Source organism: Balaenoptera borealis (genome assembly GCF_965194805.1).
Source record: "Balaenoptera borealis genome assembly, chromosome: 7".
In the NCBI taxonomy this organism is placed as follows: Eukaryota; Metazoa; Chordata; class Mammalia; order Artiodactyla; family Balaenopteridae; genus Balaenoptera; species Balaenoptera borealis.
The window spans coordinates 10,315,911-10,341,785 of NC_138864.1; the positions used below are offsets into that span (position 1 = coordinate 10,315,911).

Genomic DNA, 25,875 nt, shown 5'->3' on the forward strand with positions numbered 1-25,875 from the left:
GGGTGAGTCCCTAGGTGCTGGAGCAGAAGCCCTGAGGGTCAAGTCCAAGCTGGTTCTGTTCCTTCTAAGTGTGTGCTCTTCCCCAGCAAATGCACCTTTGCCCCAGTTGAAGCTGTGCTAAAACATGTGGGGCTGGAGAGGGTGCCCAGTGCCGGCTAGGATGTGAGCACTGGGACAGTCCCATAATGCCAGTCAGAGCTCAAGCCAGCTCCCCATCCAGCACCTCTGCAAACGCCAACAAGGTGCTTACAACTGGGTCCACACAACTGTGCTCTCTCCACAGCAACAGCAGTTTCACCCTTGTGGGGAGCTGCGCCGGAGCTGGAGGGGCCAGGGCAGGTGCTCAGCACAGGCAGGGGGCACACTGGGACAGTCGTGGGAAACAGGCCAGAGCCCCAGGCAGTTTCAATCTGCTTCCTCCGCCCTGTTTCAGGAGTGAGCAGGTGTGCACACTCTTCACAAGTGGAGTTTTGGTTTCCTACAGCCTTCCTGTAAGCCCCACTGGTTTTCAAACCAGCTAAGGGGGCTCACCTTCCTGGTGTTGGATGCCAGAGATGGGGTGCCCAATATATGGCTCGAACCCCTTGCCCAGGGAGGATCCCCAAGCCTGTATAATCCCCTCTTCTTCTGTGTCCCCTCCTGGGGTGTGGGTTCCAACCTCATCGCTTCTCTTCCCTTCCTATCGACTCCATGTGGATCTTTCTTACAGCCTTGGTTGTAGCAGAGACTTCCTGCCGGCCTTCAGGTTGCTTCAGTGAGAACTGTCCCACGTGTAGATGGATTTTGGTGTGTGCACGGGGGGAGGGGAGCTCAGCATCCCCCTACTCCACACTCTTGATCTCCTCCAACTTTTAAATTTTTTTAATTTGGGCAAGAGTGGAGTTAAAACGTCTGACAATTGTGCGCTAGATGTAGGGCTGGAAGCAATTTTGTGTAGATCTAAGATGGATAATTTGATCAGCTCCAGACTGTCTTTCCTATTCTTGCCCCTAACTTTTCCTTCGCCCGTAAGAGAAGTTTCTTCCAGACCTGAAGACCACCTGCAGTGGATTCAGATTGGTCCAGTATCCAATGCTCTTTCTGATAATAGCACCTAAACACACTGTCTCAGCATACCAGCTCTACTTGATCTACGTGCTTGGGGTGGGGCAGATCCACCCCAGCTCCACGGGCGGGCAAGTGACCCAAGTCCGGGCAGTCAGAGCACATCCCCTGGCCAAGATGACTGGCACACAGATGGGCACAGTCAGGCCAGTGCGAGTCAGTCTGGTTCATTGGACTGCATGAGAAAGAGAAACTCTTCTTCCTCTTTCCCTGGCTGAGAGAATAGGAAGTAAGTGTGCTTGGCTTTCTGCCCTTTGTCCTCACAAGATGAAAATGTAGCCACACACAGAATAGAAATAGTGGGAGATAGTGAGTTGATGTCAATAGAATAATTTGAGTGCTGGTGCCATCGTGCTTCCAGGGCAGGGGTGAAAACTTCTGGAAAAGGGCTAACTAGTAAATAAGTTAGGCTTTGTGGGCCTGTGGACTGTACTGTGACTACTCAGCTGCCCTCACAGCACAAAAGCAGCCAAGGACAATATGTAAGCTAATAGGCAGAGCTATGTTTCAAGACACTTTTATTTACAGACACTGAAATGAGAATTTCATATAATTTTTTTTTTTTTTTTGGCTGCATTGGGTCTTCATTGCTGGTACAGGCTTTCTCTAGTTGCAGTGAGCGGGGGCTACTCTTTGCTGCAGTGTGCGGGCTTCTCATTGCGGTGGCTTCTCTTGTTGTGGAGCACAGGCTGCAGGCACGTGGGCTTCAGTAGTTGCAGCACGCAGGCTCAGTAGTTGCAGCACATGGGCCCTAGAGTGCATGGGCTTCAGTAGTTGTGACATGTGGGCTCAGTAGTTGTGGCTCACAGGCTCTAGACACACGGGCTTCAGTAGTTGTGGCACGCGGGCTCAGTAGTTGTGGCTCACAGGCTCTATAGCACACACTCAGTAGTTGTGGCGCACAGGCTTAGTTGCTCCACGGCATGTGGGATCTTCCTGGGCCAGGGATTGAACCCATGTCCCCTGCATTAGGAGGCAGATTCTTAACCACTGCGCCACCAGAGAAGTCCCTCATATAATTTTTATGTGCCCCGAAATATTATTCTCTTTTGATTTTTTCCAACCATTTAAAAAGAACAGAAACTGTTCTTAGCTTGCTGGCTTTACAACAGGCCATCGGCCAGAGTTGGTCTAGACTACATTTGCCAACACGCACTCAGTTTTTCAGTAACCCAGCCTGTAAATTCTCTTTTTTGCCTTAAATCATTCCAGGTTTGAGGGGTTTTTGTTTTTTGGGTTTTTTTTTCCCTGACATTTGCAAGTGAAAGAGTCTTGAACGTCTTATCCCTTGTTTGGTACCTGGGCTTTAGTTTCTCTCCTTCTGAGCCTGAACAACTGAGAGGTCTGAAAAAGCTAATAGAAGTGCTGTCTGAGAAAGTCTTTTCACATTTGCTAAGGCAGAAAAAAATGTTTGATAACATCTTAGCAATAGTAAAGCTGGGACTGAATGCATTGCTTTGACATCAATACAAAAAAATCATTAATAAAAATAACCAAACAGTTATAAATTTACTAATTTCAAAGTCTGACATTTAATGAAATTAGTTGAGAATGGCATATTAGTGTTTGACTCTTCCAGATTGATCTCCCATGACTAGAAAATATCATATTAGACTTTAATATTTTTTGTCATTGCCTCAGGTCAAATTTATTACCAACCCAGAATACAGTGTTTTTAGCAATACCTCATGCGTTTATTCCTCATTTAAGTTATCTAAGTCAACCCTCCATTTGTCTCTCTTCCTGCTTGTTACCTCTTTATTCGTCATTAAGTTCATTCTTAGTGTTTTAAAAACTGATCTTTTAATTTAAAGGAAAGTAGCAACAAAGAGAGATGAACAAATAATTCTAATAAACTGATCTCTATGCCACTAATTAACCCAATATTACTCTACAAGCTTGAAATACTTGCTTATAATTACCTTTGAGAAGAGGAGGTTGACTTTGTGGCCACAATGCACACCTTAAAGTTGACACTTTACTCAGACGTGCAAACTAATGATCCAAGGAGATTTGAATCATGCGCTGAAACACTGAGGAAGTCTTAACTTTTTAAAAAACATCTAATAATGATATGGTACTCTCTGTTCCTCTACCCTAACAAAATCACTACTTATATGTTTGCATGTTATCTCCTAAGAAGATAACTTTTACTCTTAACGTTGTTGTAATCATCGCATCCAAATTGCCGTGTATGTTTCTATTTTAACTGGCACTGAAATTTTGCATTGCCTTATGTTTCTACACAGTCTCCATAGTGACCATTTTATTGGCAACATTATATTATAGCACAAAATATTGCAGTTCCTTTATATACCAGGCAGAAAGATTGTATTTCCTCGATGCTATAGAAAGTGCATCACTGAATATTCACATGTGTGTATTTCTTGGGGTGTCTGAATCCATTCAGTCTCTGAAGACCACTAAAGAGTTCCTTTCCCATTTCCTTTCTGGATATTAAACATTTCCTTCTTGATTTAGTAACTGCCTTATTCTCTCCCTTCTAGATCATATAGGTTTGTTCATCCACTTTAGGTGTATACCAAAGACAAAAGTAGTAATTCCATATCCCTTAGCTAAACATAGACTTTGCTTTCAACTGAGTGCATTTGTTACAGCCAGAGTAGCGGGTGCACAGGGAAGACGGCCTCCAGTTTGTGGGAGACTGAGAGCTCTGTGACTTTGCAAGTGCATCCTCTTCTCCCTTTCTCTCCCCTGCCCTGCAGTCCAGGCTGTTTAGACGTCCAGCCGGGAGGCCAGCCACTGAAGCAGCAGCAACCTGGCTGATCTGATGTCTGGAACCAGAGTCCCTGAACCTCATAAATACCACAGTCTCTTTCACTGGGTCACTTGTAAACGTTTCTGTGGAACTGTTCAAGCTCCTCTAGCCTCTAAACAGTCAGAAAGGAGTTGTGAACTAGCTCTAAGCATCAGGGGAATGAGACTGAGGCTTCATCCCACACCAGGAAGGACAATCAAGGCCCTCCCCACATCTCCGCATAAAGGCCAGCTTACTACACTGCAGACTGACGCTTCTCCCTGAGAGGTTAGAAGGCAGAGGGAGGGCGTTGGAGTGTCTATTTGTCCATACCTTGGAGGTAGCATTTGGATGACTGCTACAGAATGAATTCCTTTAAGAGTAAACATGGCAGCCCTACCAAACTACATCAGCTTTATGGTGAACATGACTCAGCAGCAGAAGGGAAATAAAAAGCAGGACAACGTGCATTTGCCCTTCAACTCAGCATTCTCCTCCTGGGTATTCACCCAAGTGAGATAAACACATATGTCCATCCAAGGACTTGTACGTGAATATTCATAGCAATTTTATTGATATTGATAATAGCCCCAAATTGGAAACAATTCAATGTCCAACAACTGGTGAATGGATAAACAAAATGTGGTATGTCTATATAATGGAGCACTAACTACCAACTCAGCAATAAAAGGAGCTACTGATAAAACCAACAGCATGGATGAATCTCAAAATCAATAAGCTGAGTGAAAAAGCCAGACACAGAATACAGTTGACCCTTGAACGTTGAGAATGGACTTGAGGACACAGTGGGGGGAAAGGGAGGCTGGGATGAAGTGAGAGAGTAGCATTAACATACATACACTAGCAAATGTAAAATGGGTGGCTAGTGAGAAGCAGCCACATAGCACAGGGAGATCGGCTTGGTGCTCTGTGACCACCTAGAGGGGCGGGATAGGGAGGGTGGGAGGGAAGCTCAAGAAGGAGGGGATATGGAGATATATGTGTGCATATAGCTGATTCACTTTGTCGTATGGCAGAAACTAACTCAACATTGTGAAGCAATTATACTCCAATAAAGATGTATAAAAAAAAAAAGAACAACACAGGGGTTGAAAATTCACATATAACTTTTGACCCCCCAGAAATGTAATGACTAATAGACTACGGTTGACCAGAGGCCTTACTGATAACATAAACAGTTAATTAACACATATTATGTATGTTATATGTATTATATACTGTAGTTTTAAAATAAATTAAGCCTCTAGCTTAATATAAAATCTTAAAATAAAATCTTATTAAGAAAAAAAATCTTATTAAGAAAACTATAAGGAAAATACATTTACAGCAGTGTACTGCATTTATCGATACCATAAGTTTACATTGCCTGTTTACAAGATGAATCATCTATCTGTCACTACCTACATGATATCGGCTTATGCAATGAAAAACACTGTAGATGTTTTACATATCACTAACACTAGACATCAAAAATTAAAAGATAATGTAGAAAAGAAATTCATATGTATTTACAGGTATAATGATTCATGCATTGATAATGAAACAGCAGCAACATGATTGCTTCATGGTCGCCTAGTGTAATCAATGGCAATTGCTTCATGGTAACCTAGTCTATACACTAATGAATAAGTTGTTACAAAACTTTATGGCATACAGTAGTACAGTCATATTCATAATGCAATATTGGAAATCATGTTACATTTTTTAAAAAAGACCCTTACCTGTGATGATAGGCTGATACATAGTTTCTCCGATTATAAGAGAGAGAGGCGTGCTGTATGGTAATGTAATTCTTTGAAAGCAATGTTATAAAACTGCAAGAAAACCAACACATCATTAATCTTGTATTCATTATCTCTCACCTTCTGCTTAGGTAAGGATAGCCTATCCACTTCATTACAAGTCTTGCACATGATGTTCTACACGATGAATACTCAGGCGATAATGATGATGATGACACAATAAAAGTCTCATATAGTTCTTGCCGTACAGTTCTTAGATTTTCACACAATGACACTCACACACATACATAGTTAATAAAAAGATAAGTTTATTAACTGTATGATACGATGATGATTTACTATTCATTAAGTGGAAGTGGGTCATCATAAAGGTCTTCATCCTTGCCGTCTTCACATCGAATAGGCTGAGGAGGGGGAGGACGAAGAAGAGGGTTGGTCCTGCTGTCTCTCGGGGGTGGCAGAGGCTGAAAAGGTGGAGGAATTGGAAGGGGAGGCTGAGAGGCAGGTGCGCTCGGTGTAGCTTCATGGAAATTCATCTTAATTTCTGTCTGGCTTTTTTGCTTTTCCACTTCTCAAAACATGTTTCTGTATAATACCAATCCTTCTTTCACCATTTGCTTTAGTTTCGGTGCCCGTATCATAGAGGGTCCAGGCTGTAAAGGTGTTGAAATCAGTCCTGAGTAATCAGAGCCCTTCTGCCAGGTTGTCCAACATCAACTTGTTTCCGGGTGCTGCTTCTTCCACGTCTTCTTCCTCACCGTCTGGCCCAGGTTGGGAAGTGCTCTTCTCCATCTAGTTGTCTTCTGTCAATACCTCTCATGTGGTGTCTATTACCTCTTGAATTTCTCTAGGATCTGTATCTTGAAACCCTCCACCTCCCACCCTTTTTGCCATATCCACAATCTCTTTCATGATTTCCTTGATTGGCTCTGCCGTAAATCCTGTGAAGTCATGCACAACATCTGAATGTGGTTTTCTCCAGCAGGAATTTATTGTTTTAGGCTTGATGGCTTTCATGGCTTTTACTATAACAATGATGGCATCTTCAGTAGTGTAATCCTTCCAGACTCTCATGACGTTCTTTCTGTTGGGTTTCTCTTCCATAGCTTGATGATCCTTTCCATAGAGTACCACGTGTAATAAGCCTTAAGGGTCCTTATGACCTCCTGACCTATAGGCTGAATTAGAGACATTGTGTTTGGGGGCAAGTAGACCACCTTAATGTCTTTGGTGTTGAACTCATGGAGTTCTTGGTTGTCAGGGACATTGTCCTATATCAAAAGAACTTTAAAAAACAGTCCCTTACTGGCAAGGTACTTTGTGACTTCAGGGTCAAAGCATCGATGGAACCAATCCAGAAAAAGTGTTCCCACCACCCAGGCCTTCTTGTTGTACAACCAAAAGCCTGGCAGCTGGTATTTACCTTTTCCTTCAAGGCTCAGGGGTCAGCAGATTTACAGATAAGGGCCGTCCTGATCTTACACCCAACCGCATTTGCACAAAACAGTTGAGTTAACCTATCCCTTCCTGCCTTAAACCCTGGTGCTGGCTTCTCTTCCTTACTAAGAAATGTTCTTTGTGGCATCTTTTTTTTCCAGAATAGGGCACTTTCCTCTGCATTACAAACCTGTTCAGGCAGATATCCTTTCTCCTCAGTGATTTTCTTAAAAGCATCTGGTAACTCATCTGCTGCCTCTTGGTGGCAGATGATAGGCTTTTCCTATTATCTTGACATTTTTAAAGCCAAACTTCTTTCTAAAATTATCAAGCCATCCTTTGCTGACATTAAATTCTCCAGCTTTAGATCCTTCACCCTCCTTTTGCTTTAAGTTTTCATATGACTTCACTTTCTCTAGAACATATTAGAGTCTATAGGTATGCTTTTTTAATAGCAATCCTGCACCCACAGAAAAGCTGCATTTTTCAGTGCAAGATAAAAAGGTATTCCACAAAAAGTGCAAGGTTTTTGAGCCTGCTGGAATAGCAGCAGTGAGAGTTTCACACATTTTTTTTCTCCTTCTTCTTTTTCTTTTTTTTCCCACAATGGTCCTTACACTGGATTCATTTGTCTTGAAATGGTAGCAACTGCAGCTGCAGACATCAACCTACAGTACATATCAAGCAATTCAACTCTTTCTCTATGTCCAGCATCACTAGTGGCACTTCATGGGTCCCCATTGTGTTGTTTAAGGTTTACGGCATTGCACTAAACATGATGAAAAACACAAGAGAACCCTGAGAGATCACTTTTTACTGAGATACCCAGTTTACTGGAGAGACAAACTGCTCAGGGGGAGCTAATGGGCGTCACAGGGAGTTTTAAGCAGATACAACACTTGAGCTCACGTGAAAGCAACAGAAGGCGCTCCAAAGTATTACAGTAGTACAGTGTGTACTACAGTTAATTTTATGCAGCTTTGATTTAATGCTGCATCTTTACATTTGTTTACGTTTCTCTTAACTGCGAATGGCGCCTGTGTGTGCATACATTGTGTTAGATTTTAACAAAATTTTTTATAATAGATTTGCTTATATTTCATGGTAGTAAATGATAAAATAGACTAGCATCTACATATATTTTATGCATTCATGGCATATCTTTTTCTTAATTTCTTTGATTTCTCTAGGCTACTTGGTTTGTCTGCAAGTTTTTACAAATTGTTGCAAATCTCAAAAAAATTTTCTGATGTATGTATTGAAAAAAATCTAAATTTCAAACCAGTGTTGTTCAAGGATCAAGTGTACTTCATACGGTATAATTCCTTTTGAAATTCTAGAAAATGCAAACTAGTCTATAGTGCTGTAGGGGTAGATCAGTAGTTGAGTGGGGCAAGGGGCAGAGAGCTGGGGTTTGCCAAGGAGCATGAGAAACCTTTCGGGGTGATAAAAAAAGTCTGCATCTTGACTGTGGTGGTGATTCACAGGGCTTGTATTGTACACTTTGAACAGATGCAGTTTATTATATGTAAACAATAACGCAATCAAGTTGATAACACTTTTTTCCTTTTTAAAAAATCTTATTGGAGTATAGTTGACTTACAATGTTGTGTTAGTTTCAGGTGTACAGCAAAGTGAATCAGTTATACATATAGATAATACATTTTTTTTCATTGGCAAGAGACTTAAAACAGATACTTCACAAATGGCCAATAAATACATGAAAAAAAGCTCCATTAGACAATAGAGAAAGGCAAATTTAAACCATATAAAACCATAAAAAATGCATTTCATTTCATGTAAATTATATGTTAATTTTTTAAATGCAGATCTTAAAAAGAGAATAAAAATAAATTTTATTTTTGAATCAGAAACAAAACACTCAGAAATTCCACTTGCAAATGCATAAAACCAGTGCTATAGGTTATTCATTGTTTGGAAATATTCTAAATGTCCTTCAATAGGGAACTAGGTAAATGAATTATAGTACAAACATAAAAGGAAATACTCTACTATGGAAAGAAAGAATGAGATGTTAAATACTGATGTGAAATAGTTCCACAATGTATTATTACATATACTTTTTAAGTGAAGAAAGAACACTGTGTATATTGAGAGTACTGGAAGAACCATTCCTGGAAGGAAAACCACCTGATTGGGAGAACAGGGGTGGGACAGAAGATTTTCACTCTACACATTTTTAATCCTATTTATTTTATTTATTTTTTTTATTTTAGGCTGCGCCAGGTCTTTAGTTGCGGCAGGTGGGATCTTTGTTGCAGCATGCGGGATCTTTCATTGCGGCGCGGGCTTCTCTCTAGTTGTGACGTGTGGGTTTTCTCTCTGTAGTTGCGGTGCACAGGCTCCAGAGAGCATGGGCTCTGTAGTTTGTGGCATGCGGGGCTCTCTAGTTGAGGCACACAGGCTCAGTAGTTGTGGCTCGCGGGCTTAGTAGTTGTGGCTCACGGGCTTAGTAGTTGTGGCTTGCAGGCTTAGTTGCCCCATGGCATGTGGGATCTTAGTTCCCCGACCAGAGATTGAGAACCCGCGTCCCCTGCATTGCAGGATGGATTCTTTACCACTGGACCACCAGGGAAGTCCCTAATCCTATTTAATTTTGAACCATGTGAATTTATTTACTCAAAGTTTAAATTAAGTTCACTTAATAAGTGGACACAAACAGCCCACCAATCTTCATACCTAAGTGTATCAAAAGCCATTGCCTTTTGTCAAGGGTCCTTGGAACTCTCACCTCCTTCCAAGCCAAGCCAGTGAGCAGACCTCACCCGCCCCCCTCCTTTCTCCTTCCCCCTCCCGGCTCCTTCTGATGCTTGGATCTGACACTTGTTCTCTCCCAGACCTTCTGGCTTCCATTCCCTCCAGTAGTTGCCCTGAAGGAGTAGCCCGGGCCCTCCCTCTGCCCTCCTTCCACAGATACCTTTCAGATCCCAGCACAGCAAAATCGTCACTTGATGTCTGCCTATGAAATAAAGGGGGGAAAAAAAGACATACGAGTGGGAAAACATTATTTTTCTGAATGTGAAGGGTTAATATTATCAGCAGGTGGATAAAGTACTTTAAAGAGGTCAGTACTTCTTAAATATTCCTATAAATTTAACAAAATTTCAATCAAAACCCCACTCCAATCAGACTCCCGCCCCACCAGTCTAGTGAAACTTCTTCTTGACAAGGACACCAATGACATTCCGGTGCCAGATTCCACTGAGGGATCTGCAGCTTTTGATGCAGCTGATTAAAGCCTCCTCTTTGAAGCCCCACTTGCCTCCAGGACAGTAGATCAGGCCACTCCTCAGTCTCCTTGACTTCTTCCTCCTTATCTCGTGTGTCTCTTCACAATGGAGGCCCCAGGGCTCAGGACTCTAATCACTTCTCCTTGCCGTTTATATTTTCTTCTAATCCCTTTATGACCTTATTCAATCTCGAGACTTTAAGTAGCATCTGGACATGGATGATCACAATTTTTATCTCTTGCCTGGACCTCTCTCCTGAAGCTCACACTCATAAGTCCAACTACTTCTCCAGTATCTAAAAGTATCTCAGACACAGCAAGTCCCATATCAGACTCTCAGATGTTCCTTTCTAAAACTCTCCTCCCATCTCAGTAAAGACTACCATCAACCCCTTGCTGACCAAGACCTTGCGGTCATCCTTGGCTCTTGCCTTTCTCTCACACCCAGATTCATCATTATTTTGTGCCAGCTCTTACTGCCTGCCTCTCCTCCGTGCACTCAGAGGGTCCCTTTTCAGGGAGCACACCCCACCCTACCCCCACCCCCACCCCGGTCACCACCACCATCTCATTTCAGATCCATTGATCTTCCTGCTCCTTCCTTCCTCCCTTCATTGTTCTGCACAGCACTTATCCTAGAATGCCTATGTTGACTGGCAGCCTTCCACCCACTGCAATATGTGCTGAGCCCGGTCCTAACAATTGGGAGATTGAACAGTAAGCAGTGCCCAGTACACAGCCGTCTCTCCAATGATGCATGCACGCAAGTATGGTGACTGAGGAGTTTACTACACAAACTAGACAACTTCACATTTCATTGGGGCCAGCTGAAGGCCATCTTCCACTCACTTTTCTCCTTAACCCCAAACAAGTTGTGGGAACAAGGGCAAAGGTCAAGTCTTCCTACCTCCATGTCCCACATCTGGTGAGGAAGTGACAAATCAATGGCCTGTCTTGGAAGGTGACCAGAAGCACATTCTGGTTACCGCTGGAGAGAAAGAACTTGGTGATTCTATAAACTGCCTTGGAGAAGGCACAGCTTGCTGGAGCTGGTCCTGGGTTAACCCAACAGTCTCTTTGGTTAGCAGAGGCATAATTCCCTGCCTCAGGGTCAAGTAACACTTCCTAGCTGGAATCCTATGCCCAGGAATGCCTGCAGGGGCCACGAGCAGCTGGAACTTGACACTAAGCAGAGGATCTGCTTTTTCCAGAATATTTTATACTCCTGGAGGCCCCCTTAGGTTCAGGAGAAGGTAATCACTGACCAGATTGGTGCATGAAAGCTGATGCCACAGAATTTATCTTACTCTTTATCTAGAACTTGAGGTCATCAGGTGTCCTAAGGCTAGGTAAAAGTATCCCATCCAGTAAAGACACTGTCAGCTGACCTGTGGGAGGGCTTGCAGTGTGGGAACTGCCCCGATTAGATGACAAGGAGCAGGTGAGAGCTTCTGCTCTCACCAGGTTCACTACAGGGGTGTTTGTTTCCTTCAGAAGACATGGATCTCTTCAAGGTAGCTCCAGCCTTGGTCAAATAGCAGTCGGTTTAGAGGGATTGTGCATGGGGGTGACCAGGATACTAAGACAGGAGGGAAGAAGGCAGGGCACAACCTTTAAAAGAATGACAAAGCCATTAAAGATATGACACAAACTGGTTAGAACCAACTAGGTCCAAGATGCTGGAAGATTCGACTTCCAGTGGACCTTGAGCCTCATTATACACTCATTGTAATACATTAGCATCTAAATGACACACCCACAGGTGCCATGACAGTCCCAGGGAAGACCGTGAAGGGCCAAAAAGTGGGCAAAGGCCCAATTCCTGGATATCCCCACCCTTTCTCCAAGATAGGATAGCTGTAATAACCCTCCCTCTTCTTAGCTTATGAATTGCCCAGCCCATAAAAACTAATCACCTCCACACCTCCTGCTTTTCGCCTTTTGAGACAGACCATGTTCTGTCCATGGACCGTGCATCCCCCAGGGCCGCCTCTCGCCTTCTGAGCAGGCCCACACTCTGTGGAGCGAGTATCCCTCTAAATAAATCTGTTTTCACGTTACTATGTCTCCCTTTTGAATTCTTTCCTGCGCAAAGCCGAGGACCCTCACTTGGCGCCCGTCCCAGAGACCTGGTACAGGAACATTCTCTTGAGCCCCATTCTTTCCTGCAACACTACCACGTGGCACTTCCGTTGACAGGACTACGTCCAAAGGACCAGGTCTGTCCCATCACACCTCTAGGAGAAGGAGGTGAATCCGCTCCGCCCGGCGGGGCTGGGCGCTCAGCGCCGCGCCTTCCTTCCCAGCTGCCGGCAGAGCGAGTCCAGCCAGCCTCCCCAGACCTCGGCGGGTCCGGGCGGGGGTCGGGGGTCTCTGTGGCAGGCGCCGGGCACAAGACATCGCGGGAGACCTAGCTCACTGTTTGAAAAACAAACTTGAGAAATATCCGCAAATCCCAGAAAAGAAGGGATAAGAAAAGCCGCCAATATTGCCCTCCCTCGTCCTGCTGAAATCATGGAAAACCCCATTCTCCCGCTAGCCCCGCTTCCAAGCCCGCATTTAAAAGTTAAATATTTTTTTTAATAGCACACAAAAGTTAGGATAAGGGTGGGGTGGGGGGGGGAGAGGGCAGAATAGTAAAAACACGCAGTTACAAAGAAATCCTTACGCGCGAAATCACAATAAAGGGTCAGACCATCATCTCTGGTCAAATCAAAGAGCGCCGCACGGGCTGCACATCCCAAAGCCGCCCAGACGCGGGGCCGGGAGAAGCCGGAACAACCAACCCCAAGGGCGGCCCGCCCCGCCGCGCGCTCCCGAGCTCCGCGCGGCCTCCCCTCCCCGAGCCAGGCCGCCGCTGGGAGGCCGCGCGGGGCTGCAGTCGGACGGCCGCGAAGGGGGAAGCGGGGCGCGGGGCACCCGGGAAGGGAGGCGAGGGGAGCCGCTGCGCGGCGCGGGCGCCGGCGCACCTGCAGAGCCGGCCGAGCGCACGGCGGGCGCTAGCTCGGAGGGTCATTGCCCGTTGCCCCTGCACCTGCCGCGACAAACAGCAGTTCTTCTGAAGGCAAGGAGCACCACTGGTCCTCCAAGTTCATAATTAGAAATCTCAGGGGAAAAAAAAAATCATTGTTGACAACTTGTGCCATGGGGAGGCTGAAGGGGTCTTTTTTTGTTGTTTTTTTTAGCTTTGAATGACGAATTCTATGTTTAGATTGTTTATGTGACCGTGAAGACCAGCTGAAGGGTAAATCTAATGCGCTGCGCTCCACCGACTGGGCCCAGAGCTGAGCCAATTAACTGTGTTTGTTTATTGCTCTGTCTGCATATGAGGAAGGCTTAGAAAATCTCCAGGGAAATGGAAGAATGTTATATATACAGCCCATAGCTCCGAAAAACACATGCACACAGTATATTCTTTGTCATTTGCTATCTGCTAGGTGCCTTACCTACATGAATTCAAGTCATAATAATCCTATGTGGCAAGCATTAATGACAATTTACGGAGACAAAAACTAAGGATTTTGGTTGGAAAGACTGAATAAATAAAACATGCTCAAAGTCACATTTAGTTAATGGCAATTTTTAGATCACTGTTCATTTGGTTACTTCACGCCCCCCCCAACCCCGTCCAGTATATATATGTGTGTGTGTGTAAGTGTGTGTATAATATATATTATACAAAACACACATGTATAAGATATATGTATGAATACTTATGTATCAAATGTAAAATAAATAATTTAATATAAATTATTCATAAAATATATCATTTAAATATTTAACTAGGGGTTGAAGCCCTTCTTGTATAAATTAAGTAATGCCAGGGTATAACAGAGTAAGAAACAACCTGAACATCCAGGTAGCCGAACAAAGGTGAGTGTCTCTTCCACTCTTCCTGTCCATCGTGTAGATGTGACCAGCTGAAGGGTCTGCTCCCTGCCGTCGACCTTACTCCAGGCCCAGCCTGAGAAGCAAGCCACTCTCTGGACCATTACCAACCAAGGTAGAGGAAAGTGTGTCACGGGGAAGTGTACCCCGCTTTTGAGAGTCTGCCCAGAAGTGACATGAATCCCTCCATTAACATGTTATACAAGTCGAAGGCTGATTTCCAGGGGACCAGAAAGTACCATCCTCCCAGAGGGGTGAGGGCAGGCAGATCCTGCGGGACACACTACTTTTCTCCACTGGGCTACAGTGAACTGGTCTCAAGTGAGACTACTAAAGAGGAAAGGCAGCAATGCACTTGCCAAATGATCTTAGCATGTGACAAAACTAAATGCCACCATCAGAACAACTCACTAACGTCCAGTGACACAACAGTAACTTCCCTAAATGCAGGCATTGAGAATTCTAGTTATGTCTGACATTTATTTTTATAGTGGAATAGTAAAGCATCCTATTTTTTTGGTGGCATTGAGAAATCAGTGAAATTGGTGAAAAAGAAAGAATAGAAAGGTTCCTATTCTTACACACACACACACACACACACACACACACACACCCCTAGTTAGTCTAGCTAATCTTTTACAGGCTGACTGTAAGTTCTAGGAGGGCAGGAACTGGTAGCTGACCTCTGTCTCCCAGCCACTTTGTACTCAATAAGTGAGTATTTAGTAAATGCCACTTATTCCAACTCTGAATTTTAATAAAATTGCTAACAACCCTGAAAACGTCTATGTGTTTTATTTTATTAACAAAGTATTTTTTATTATTCCTTTCTCTCTCCCTGAAACAATTCTTTCAGACAAGGTGCTTACCTGTCACCTAGAAAATGGCAGGGCCATATCTCCAAGGTCCCTCTCACCTCTAAGTTTCAACCTCAGGCTTTCTTGTGGCTCAGTTCTACAAAATTAACACGTGCAAGAATTTCTGATTTTCAATTGCAGAAATAGAAAAGCAATTTACCTTGGATTTCTCTAGCCCTGGTAATCATTTTTACCCTACAATATTCTCCCCCTTGCAGACCCTCTAGATCTACCACCACCTAAAATGCCACTTTGAATCTAACTTCTGGGGACTTTCTCAAAAGTGATCTGCTCCCTTTCATAGTACTTCTCTTACTTAAAGACAACAACCTAAAGGAAGTAGTTTTCCTGGCCATTTTGAACTCTTTGTACACAGTGTCAATTTGTTTGAAAGTTGGGGGTGGGGGGGAAATCTCAACTAAAACATGAGAGAACACTTTAAGACTTTCAAAAAATTTCTCTGCATCTATATTCTTTATGAAGAAAGATAAACTGATACCATTCTCTCTCTTTAGTCTCTTTAGTTGTTTCCTAAGAAAGCACACATTCTGTCATTTGTTACCGTTTACTATAGACAAACCAGTCAGACAAAACTTGCTGACCTCCGAATCCTCCACCTCCTTCCCTGGGCTTTTCCTCCATCACCAGCTCAGGGTCTGCTTGTGCTCATCACACACGTCCCATCACCGAGAGGTAGAGCCTTCTTTCTCGGCTCTACGACAGGGCTGCATTTCTCCCCAGCAGTTTTTAATTGGGTTCAATTAAATTCTATGCCTCAAGAATGTCAACCATAATAATGATAGGGTATAATCATGAGCTGTGATAAACATCTGTCCTTTTACATTAGTCCATATTTGAAATACACTCATTTAAAGTAAGGTCTATCACGGTATTCAATGCATCATGACCTCTGGACCAAAATCTCTCAACAAATAGATATGCACACACAGGAGATGAGCCAGAATGAGTTGGAGAGAGAAAGGAAGGGAGAGGTGAGAGGAAACCACACCTAAAAAGTGGCAGTAGCACTATTTAACCAGGAAGGCTGAGGCTGCAAACGCTCATGCCTATAGTAGCCACGCAGGCCCCATAAACTGGTGGGTCAGGCTCGGTGGTGTCGGTGTGAGCTGGAGACCCAGTGTCCTTTCCGAAGGGGACCGTTATCACCCCGCCAAATGCCAGCTCGCATGAAAGCACACCCAGTTGGCGAGCACTTTCCATTTTTCAAAAGAAACACAAAATTCACATTTTATATACGAAATCTCCTGATTTTTAAACGCTGCTATTAATTCAATTAGAAGAAATATTAAATAAGCCCCACAAAACCACATCTGTATCCTGAACTTGGTCTGCCGGCCACCAGTTGAAACCTCCAGGCTAGTGTTTCTAGTTATAACTATTCCCTGAGACAAGTGGTGACACCCTGGACAAGATATTTAGTGTCAGTTTGAAACCCTTAACATGGGCAAGGCATTGTACAGAGTCCAGAAACCTCCTACAAGATCCCTGCGCAAAGTAATTAACAAACATCGCAACAACGCCAGAAACTAGCATTCAAAACGCGATCCTGCTTTTTGAGCATTACGTAACCCTCAACCCTAGAGATAAGGAAGAATACTAATAACATATAATACTACTAAGAATACTAATGATAAATGAAGGCCTCAGCACTTTGGTGTCAGCATATGATCCCTGAAAAAGAAGCTGCTTTTTTCTATTCTGCCAGAGATAGGTCTCAACTCAGAGTCAAATGCAAATAACTCGACTCAAAGGGAGAGGAAACCGGAAAGCCTGCCACCAGCACCGCCCAGGAACCTCGGCAGGGTTTCTGAGGCCACTGACTCTAACCTCTCAGAAGCAGGTAATGTCTGCTCACAGTGTAAAATTGTAAGTGTGTAAAAGGACAGACATTTGAAAAACAAGTCTCCCTCTAACTCCTGACCCCCAGCTACCTAGCTCTCCTCCCCAGTGACAATTCTTGTGTCTTCTTAAAATATATCTTTAGAAGAGCTGTTGAGTGCGCGTACATTGAAATGGGAACCTGTTTTAGACATGCACGTTCTTAGAGAACTTTAGGATTGGAAACGATCTGGTTCAGCCCTTAATTCACAGCTTCCCCTCGCGCTCTTTCTGCACACAAACCTCTCTATGGATGGAGAAACACTTTCCACTTGGAGGCAGCTCAACCCACTTTTAGATAACTCCAGTAGTTTACAAAAGATATTTTTTTTAATTCTGAAATCTGCCACTCTGGTGTTTCATCCTCTTCAATTCCTGCTTTGACCTCAAAGGCCAGAGAAAACAGGTGGTCAAATGCCTTTTGCCTAAAATGGAACTTAAAATATTTGAAGCCCTCCCACTGTCACCCTGCCAAATAACCCCGGCTTCTCCTCCCCTTCCACAGGGTGTGTGGTTTCAGGAGATTCACTGCCATGTTCCTTCCAGAAAGGATTAAAGTCTTATTTAAAATACTCAGAAACTTCTTCAAAGAGGAGAACTGCTCATTAGAGGAAGGGAAAAAATTTCTGATCTATCGCTGGCAAAGTCATGAACAGCCTGTGTTATGAAAATGGATGGACCACAGAAGATTTAATGTGGGATGTACTACAGTCTCAGTGCATACTTGGTGAGCACGGATGCTTTATGTAGGAAATTTGGGGCCAAGTAGAAATTTTTGGTTGTACCTTCTCTAAAAAGTTTCCAAGATCTTCTGAAATAGAATTTGGGGGCCTGAAGTCTCCATGTGTCTCAGGTCTGGGAAAGTGGCAGTATGAGAGTGATGAAGGACGTGGCCAGGGTTTGAGTTCAAGGCTGGCCTCATGACTAGCAAGGATGCTTTGGGACTTTGGGCAAGTTATTTACTTAACCTTTCCCAGCCACGGCATCATCTTGCTATAAAAGGCAGACAAAAGCGTAACCTAGCTCATGGGTGGTCAGATAAGCTAATTTCTGAGCAGTACTTAATACAGTAGAGTCAAGGCTGCTCCTGCTATTCCTGTGGTGGTGGTAGGGGCAGCTTTTGCTTGGGATATGGCCCGGGATGTGACGTGGGATCACTTCTTGCAGAGGCTGGGTGCCCGAGCATCCTGTCTACAGGGCCCAGTCTGGGCAAAGCTCCGTTCTCTCAAGAGGATGTCATTTCTGTTAGATCAGCCACACAGTTTTTTTCTTAACAAGTAACACATTCATGAATACACTCCACTCCACGTACCTGTCAAAGAGCATAAAATCATCCTGAATGTCACCCCTCACATCACAAGCTCAGAGGAGAAGCTGAACCTTCACATACATGTCCCAGGAGGATGCTGAGCTTTCCCGTTCCTCTCCAGTCACTGGGACCAGCCCCGTATTGGTTCGTGTGCCTGAAGTGTCACCCTGCCTCTTCACGTAATTGTTCTCACAAGGCTCTGCTTCTTGAGATGCCATCAGGTCGTATGGAACGATGCACTATGAAGGTAGTTGCTCTCTCCTTTTGGGAGAGTCATGGGAGAAATCCCTGTGCAGTCTTAAATATTTGATGTAGCTTGAATAGCTTGGTGTTTTAATGGACAGTATATTCGTGCTACCACACAAACGTTTCCTTGACAATGGCTTAGGGCCCAGTCTGTGGCCCTTGTTGAGTAAATGCACAGAATTTCTGTGAGCAGATCTCTGCTACGAGACGCACCCTTTGCTACATTCTGTGCCCCCACTGCTGTGTGCCTTGGTGTCCTTCTCTAGCAGGTTGTCCTTTCCTGAGGTTGTTTCTTTACAAACCACTTTAAGTCCTTGTTTGGAGTGTGTGGAGGGGACCGAAGCCACAGACTGCAGAACGTACACAGCCCCCTTCATCCAGGGGCTGGATGAGTTCAGCAGGCTCAGTGGTCGTCCTGATTCATTAAAACAAAGAAACAAACACATAAAGAAGTCCCAGGTTCCATGGACTTGCTGCCTGGGAAGGAAAGATGTAAAGTTCTGCTCCTCCAACCATAGGAAAGGTCCTGCTTTAACTCCGCTTACTGTAGGTTTGTGATTCCTGCTTAAACAGCAGGGAGACCAGAGCTGAACCGCCTGAATGTCACAGTGGACCTGGTGAGGAGAGGGAATCCGGCTGTAGACAGGCGGAAGACATCTGTCCTGTAGGAGTTGGAGCAGTAGGGTAAGGCGGCCTTTGCTGAAGGAATTTAGCTAAAAAGTTCCTGCAGCCTGAGAAAGGCTAATTTCTTCTAGCCGAGTCCTTAGTGGGTTTCCCTGGCTTTTCTCCTGCTTGAGTTACAGCGTGGTTGTCTCTGGGCAGAGGGGCACCTAGCTAGTGTTTGTACTGAGCCTTTATTCTCAGCGCTTGACTTTTTGAAGTGATTTACTGCATGTATTTGCTTTTCAAGTACTCCTGGCACATGAAATGCTGCGGGCTCCTTCGGTGCCCATGCACTCGTTCAATACACATTTTTCCAAGGCTAGTCTCTGTGTCAGGAGTTGGGTGCCCTCATTTCAGACGACTTCGAGGGTGCCTGACGGGATCCGAAGGACCCTCGGACTTGAGAGCGCATCTCAGAGGCCAGGCACCCACCGCATCCACGCGGGCGCGGCTAACTACCTTCTTGGAGGCCAGACCGCCGCTGACCCCCCCCCACTGGGATCCCGGGGTGCTCAGAGGAGTTGGGGGCCAGAATAAATCGGTGGTTTCCCCCTAAGTACCATCATCCGGCCTTGGCCTAAGGCTCGGCCAGTTTGCCCGGAGCTAGAACAAGTTTGCTCCGCAAGTTGGAGGGAGGAAGAAGGGAAACGGGAACCCTGGCACATAAGTGGCTCGCAGTAGGCTGGATGAACGAGACCGCAGGCAAGTCCGCGAGGACCCGTCCCGAGGGACAGCGCGGGGAACGCCCGGCTCCGCAATGAACTCCCGGCTCCGCACGCCCCCTTCCCGGGCGCCGGGCTCCCGGGGCCGCCGCTGTCCGCCTCCCCCTGTCCTGCCGGCCGACGCTCCTCCCGCCGGTTCCTCCTCCGCGAGGCGCGCCGTCCGCCCCTCCTCCCGGTCCCTCCTCCTTCGGCTCGGCCTCCCAGCGCCCCCGCCCCCGCCCCAGAGAGCTAGACATCCTGGCGGCCGGCGCAGCGCGCAGCCTCCGCCCCGGCTCGGTGCGCACGCCCGCGGCCCCGCGCGAGCCCCGTCCGCCCCGCGCCGCCGAGTCTCGCGCCCCGTGCACGGCCGCCGCTGCGTCCCGACCGAGTGCGGAGCCCGGCGCGATGCGACGCTCCGAGGCGGGCCGCGCCGTGCTCCTGGCGCTGCTGGCCGCGCACTTCCAGGCGAGTCCGGCGCTGTTGGAGAAGAAAGGTAAGGCTGCCCGCGCCGCCGTCCTTCCCGTCCTGGGCGGCCGCGCTTCTGCCGGGCCGCCGAGGAACGCGCGCCTCGGTTCCGGGCGGCGGGGCACCTCGGGCGCGAGGCGCGGCGGGCCGAGGAGCCCGGAGCGCGGCTTTCCCGTCCGCTGTCCTGCCCTCCGCCGGGTGGACGCCCCGGCGAGCTCTTGGTGCGGGGCGGGTGCGTCCCGGCACGTGCGTCAGCAGTCAGCCCGGGCCCGGGGGCTGAGGAGAGGCGCGGGGTCCATCCCGCCCCCTCGGACCTCCGGAACGGGAGCGGCCCTCCGCACCCGCGCCCCGCCCCCGGGCCGGCTCTCCGACCCCGCGAGCCCTCCTCCCGGCGCACCCTTGACCCGGAGGCCCGGGAGCTCGTCCCGGACACCAGCCACCTGTGCTGCGCGGCTGGGAGGGCCGCCCCTCCCTTCGGCACGGCCCGTCCGCGGCCCCCCTGCCGCCGCGAGCTGCCGCCGGCCGTCCGCGCCTTCCCAGACGGTGGGCTCTCGTGAGTGGTGGCTTCCCGGGACTGCCGAGACTCGCCCCCACCTGCAGCCTTTGGGCCGCGTGTCCGGGCTGCGCGGTGGAGTGGACAGAGCGGTGGGACCGGCCCCGGCGCGACAGCCGGGTCCTGGTGCGAACGCCCCAGGGGCGGAACCCATCCTGGCCGGGGCCCCGCGGTTTCAAAACAGGACTCACAGCAAGCTTTCCTCCTTAAAATCCAGAGATTTTTCTCTTTGGGATGTGTCTTCTAGCTTTTTGAAGAATTTGACATTAGGCCAACCAAAATATTAAACTTAACTAAAAAAAAAAAAAAAAAAAAAAATGGATTGATGTCCATGGTTCACGTGTGCCCTGTCCAGACCTAACATGAGCGAGTCTGGCTTCGTGACTACCGACCATAAACCCACTTGACACGAGAAACATGCCTCAGAAGGTTTAATTGCACAATTTCAAGATCGAGCAGCCCGGGTTCCGAGAGTCAGGTCTGTACTTGCTGTTGATGTCATTGGCACAGGGAGTTGGGTTTGGGGCTGAGCGCCTTTGCTGTGGGAGCGCTAAGGCATAAAGCAGTGGTTCCCAAACTTTGCTGCAAATTAGAATCACTTGGACTTTAAAACAAAACAAAACAAAACAAAAAAATGACGTCTGGCTCCCACCCGCAGACTTTCTCATTTCTCTGGTCTGGGGTGAGATCTGGCATCTGTATTTTGAAAAGCTCTTCCGGTACTTTTGTTGGGCAGCTGGGTTTGGGAATCACTGGCAATAGAGGTAAAATCTCTGGAGAGATTACCTGCCAATTTAAAAAGCTCTTTTGGAACATCTGGAGTTTTAACAATCTTGCAAAAGTACGGGAAAGAGGACGTGGGGGTGATTTCAGTAATAAGGGATTAGTCTTTTCACTGAAAGCTTCTCCTCCTCCTAGTCTGACGGGCTCCCCTACTCCATGCTGTGAACCCAGGAGGCTGTGGTCCTGCTCCTGAATCAGTTGACAGTAGGGTTCTTTTAGGCAGGTGGCAAGGGGACCCCATCCTTATTTTAAATTAAACTCTTGGAGTGTCTCCAAATCATCACTTTTCTCACTGCAGAAATGTTCCCAGCTCCTCGCTGTTAACCCCTTTGAACACTACTGTTAGTGCTTGGAGATTTGTTTCTAAGAAATATATAACTACCACTGAATTTGCCTGTTAGTCCCGTGTTTGTTTAAAACAGAATCCTCCTGAATAGAATAGAGTAGGTGAGCAAACGTCATTGGGTTAAAGTAACATAAAAAGACCAAAGTGTAAGGGGCAGATTATTAACAAAAAGTGTGAAAGACCCATATCAATCAAATGTGGTCAGTTTTGTTCTAGAAAATTTACTCATTTTAGAGAGATTTGTTTGGTTCTAAGATACGGTGTCTTTTGTTCTTACTGCACTTGGTCCTGTCAGACACCATTTTAAGTGTCCTCTTAATCCTTACATCAACCATACGAGGTGGGTCCTCTCATTATATATGGGGAAACTGAGGTACAGAGAAGTGACTTTCCCACAGCTAGCAAGAGGCAGAACCTGGATTCAGAGTCAGGCCTTCTGGCCCCAGAGCTTCCCCTCGCCCCTGCCTGTGCTGTCTTGTGTGAGTTCTGGTTTTGGGGGAGCCCTGTGGGTGTGTGTGATGTAGGAAGCTGGCAAGGGAGGAGGAGGACCGGGGATGGGGAACCCGCCCGGCCCATGGTCTGGACTCCTGCTCCCGGTACTCAGGGGGCACCTTTTGTGGAGGAGCTCCATCACCAAGTGAGCCGTGACCATGGAGATTGCTGGAGGGATGTTGAGCAAGCCCCTTGCTCTTGCAAAACGGAAAGGTGAAGGAGCTACTCCGGAAATGATCCTGGGTGGTATTCCCAGCCAAGCCAGCCTGCCTGGCCCCTCCTCTGAGGACATCCTTGGTTCAGTAGGTCTGGGCTGTATTGAAGAGGACAAACTCGGGGATTCCAAATTGTATCCAGAGCGAACCCTCCTTCCTCTAAGGAGACCAGAGGACTCCCACTCAGTACTGGCCCGGAGTCCAGGAGCCTGTGTCCTTATTCCCGCTCTATGTAAAGGTGGACATGTCCCTTGCCAGCTCCAGCTTCTTGAGTCCTCATTTCTCAATTCAACGAATATTTATGGAGTGCACAGAATGTGCCAGACATTATGAATTCATGGGGGCAAGGGTAATCTTAATGGTTTCTGTTGTTGCTTCCAGAGTGGTTCTTTGGGCCACTAATTAAGTATTAGTAGATTGCTTTTCAGATCTGAAAAGGAAACCAGCGTCTGTGTGTCTGTCATCTGTCCACACCCGGGTAGCTCCGTCTAGCAGTAACAGGCTGATAGCTCCCATCGGCTTTGGACTGCCATTTCAGGCTTCATATGTTTAGTTTTATAGTCCATAGATTTTCAAAAACTTATTCTGAAGTTTGAAGAAGCCGATTGCCAGAATCCATTGTGTTATGTAATTAGACTCGGTCCATGTGATGGCACTAACATGTTTTTAAATGTTTTTAGAGGTAGTGTCAGTAAAGAGGAAGAATTCTGCCCTGTTTAAAAAGAAAAAACTCTTTGTTTTTCCTTTGATCAAAGCTCCAGGACCAGCAGCTAGTGTCTGAAACTTTCTTGACAGGAGTGGCAAGCCAGCTCTAACATTAAATTGATGATCATGGTGTCTAAGAGAAGATAGCCCCATGCTGGTGCCCCAAGCCCTGATACGGGGGCAGAATCAGAGAGTTGCGGACACACGGCTTGTTGAAGGACACCTAAGAAATCGGCTTGCACTCGCCCTGTGGCTTGCTGTGAAAGTTGTGCTTGTGTGTGTGTTTGTGTTTTCATTTGGACTTAGTATAGTAGAAACGGGCTTACGGTTTTACTAATAGAGGTATGTTTTGAGAAAAGGTCCAAGTTCTAGAACATGGCTCACCCATGTGTTGTTTCCTTGTAGACACAATTTAAAAATTATATTATGCCCCTCCGATTTCTACTGAACAAATCCCATTTTCGTTTTCTTCTGTCACTTGTGGACATTCGAAATTATGATAAGAAACATTTTTGGTCTCAGTTAATTATTACTGGTTTATTTCTGAACCATCAACACCCATGGAACAGAACTTACATCTTAGCTTGTTCTCGTAGGTCATTCCCATTTGCATCGGAGCTTCTGCCCATACCTTCTTTTTCATCTCCCTTCTAAAAGCTTGTCTTTCTTGAGAAAATTCCTACAGTTGTCTCTTTGCACAGCATCTAAGGATAGTCTGCCATCCAGCCCATGGGCGTAAGCAGGTGAGCTTGAATTCGGGCAAGGATCCAGGCTTTGAGACTTAATGCCAAATAACCGGTTTGACTGAAATTTTCACATTTTCAGAGTCATCAGGTCCAGCTTCCTTACAACAGGCTTAGATAGAAACACTCGATTCAGTTGTCTAGAAAGTTCCCTGAGCCAGCTGGTGCAGGAGGGGTAGCTGGGGCCGGCGAGCAGTGGTGGCTTGTTTACTTAGCCTCATTAGGAGCTAAGAACTGGATTTGACGTTTTAATCTCTGAAGACGCTGAAGTATAAGATCAAATGTCTGACCCTGCTGACTGAGCATCTGTTGAGTTGCATATGCTTAAAATAAACCTTACTCCTACCAAATTTCAGCAGCCTTGCTTAAGAAAGTCGTCTGTGAAAGCTTGAGTGTGGGGTAGAGTTTCCTTCTTTGCCCCACATTATATCCCATTTTGGTGGTTTCTCATGGAAAAACCCAGAGTCCAAGTATCTCTTCTGGCTATATCTGGAACTTGTCATTATCAAGAGTCTCAAATTGCAATTTAGTGGACTAATGGTTAGGTGAGAATGCCTTGTACATAGTTCTTGTTATAGCCACAATTGCACCTGTTACTAGGGGGCCAGCAAACATGGCCTTGATTTAGTTCATTTAATTTAGTTTATTTAATTATTATTACATAAGTTAACCACTATTGTTCTTCCTTCGAATAAAAGGATGAGTATTACTGTGTATTACAGCCTTGGCTTTTATTTGCATTTTTTTCTTTACGTTCAAGCCATGGTGACAGTGTGTGCTGTTCCATCCACATTTTGAACTCTAGGAATGAATCTGACTTGATACTTGCCCTTAAGTGTCTAGAAGTCCAGTATGGGAAGAGAGATCTATAGATAACAAGTGTGAAAATGTCACAGAAGCGATGATAGAATTCCATGCAGGATAAAGAAGTCTTCTGGTATTTAGTCCTTGCTTTGAATTCTACCTGGAGAGGGGGCCAGGTATAGCCCCAAATGGAAGGGATTACTCATTTGAGCCTGCAGAGAGCTATGGGTATTTCCCCAGAGACTATGACGTATGATGTGAAGGGCATTCCGAGAGAAGTGCCAAGAGTAGCAAAGTCCCGAAGAGCACTGGTTATTCAGTGTGATGGGAGGAGAAGGGAGAGTTGACGAGCCTGCAGTTCATGGGGAGCTGTGTGTGAAGGGAGGGGCACCGTGGAGTTCGAAGCTAGGAACTGGCGTGATGTGTTTGGTGTTTCGGAAAGATGACTCCAGCAGGATTGTGGGGGATGGATTATAGGGGCAACAGTAGCACTAGGGAGATGGGTGACTCCTGCGGGTGAAATGATGTCTCAGGACCAGTGAGGTTGCAGAACAAGAGACTCGGGCAGATCTGGAGGTAGAGCTGATTGATAATTGTGTGTAACGAGTATAAGAAATGGAGAACCCCAGGATGCCACACAGGAAGCCTGGAGAAATATAAATCCATTCACGGAGGCTGCAAACGCTCCAGGAGGGATGGAGTCGATTGGTGGGATTTGCAGCGCTCAGATGGAAAAGTCCAGGAGGCAGTAGAGCGTACAGGTCTGGAGCCCAAGAGAGCAGTGTGGCCTTGAATTGTTGTTCTATTAGACGTTTCAATGGCAGGCGTTGTCTGTGGCTGTAGGACAACTCGCCCCAGCCTGTTTTATGCTCACTACACTGCCGCCATCCATAC

The 25,875-nt window shown here is 46.2% G+C and overlaps 1 protein-coding gene and 1 long non-coding RNA gene across 7 annotated transcripts in view; one reads left to right on the forward strand and one right to left on the reverse strand.

Moving 5' to 3' along the window:
• The window catches only part of LOC309632312, a 1,044,736-nt gene that overhangs the window by 939,030 nt on the left and 79,831 nt on the right, over window positions 1–25,875 (reverse strand). The window lies entirely within an intron of this gene.
• The window catches only part of EGFR (epidermal growth factor receptor), a 190,842-nt gene continuing 185,077 nt past the window's right edge, over window positions 20,111–25,875 (forward strand). For 4 of the 6 annotated variants that reach the window (XR_014246833.1, XM_082399622.1, XM_082399623.1 and 1 more), the window contains exon 1: window positions 20,111–20,368. Coding sequence is in view for 3 of the 6 variants with exons in the window: in XM_082399622.1 (XP_082255748.1) it covers window positions 20,281–20,368 (88 nt within the window). In the remaining 3 variants the exon portion in view is untranslated. The remainder of the gene's footprint in view (window positions 20,369–25,875) is intronic. The other 2 variants (XM_082399625.1, XM_082399624.1) reach the window with 1 other exon arrangement.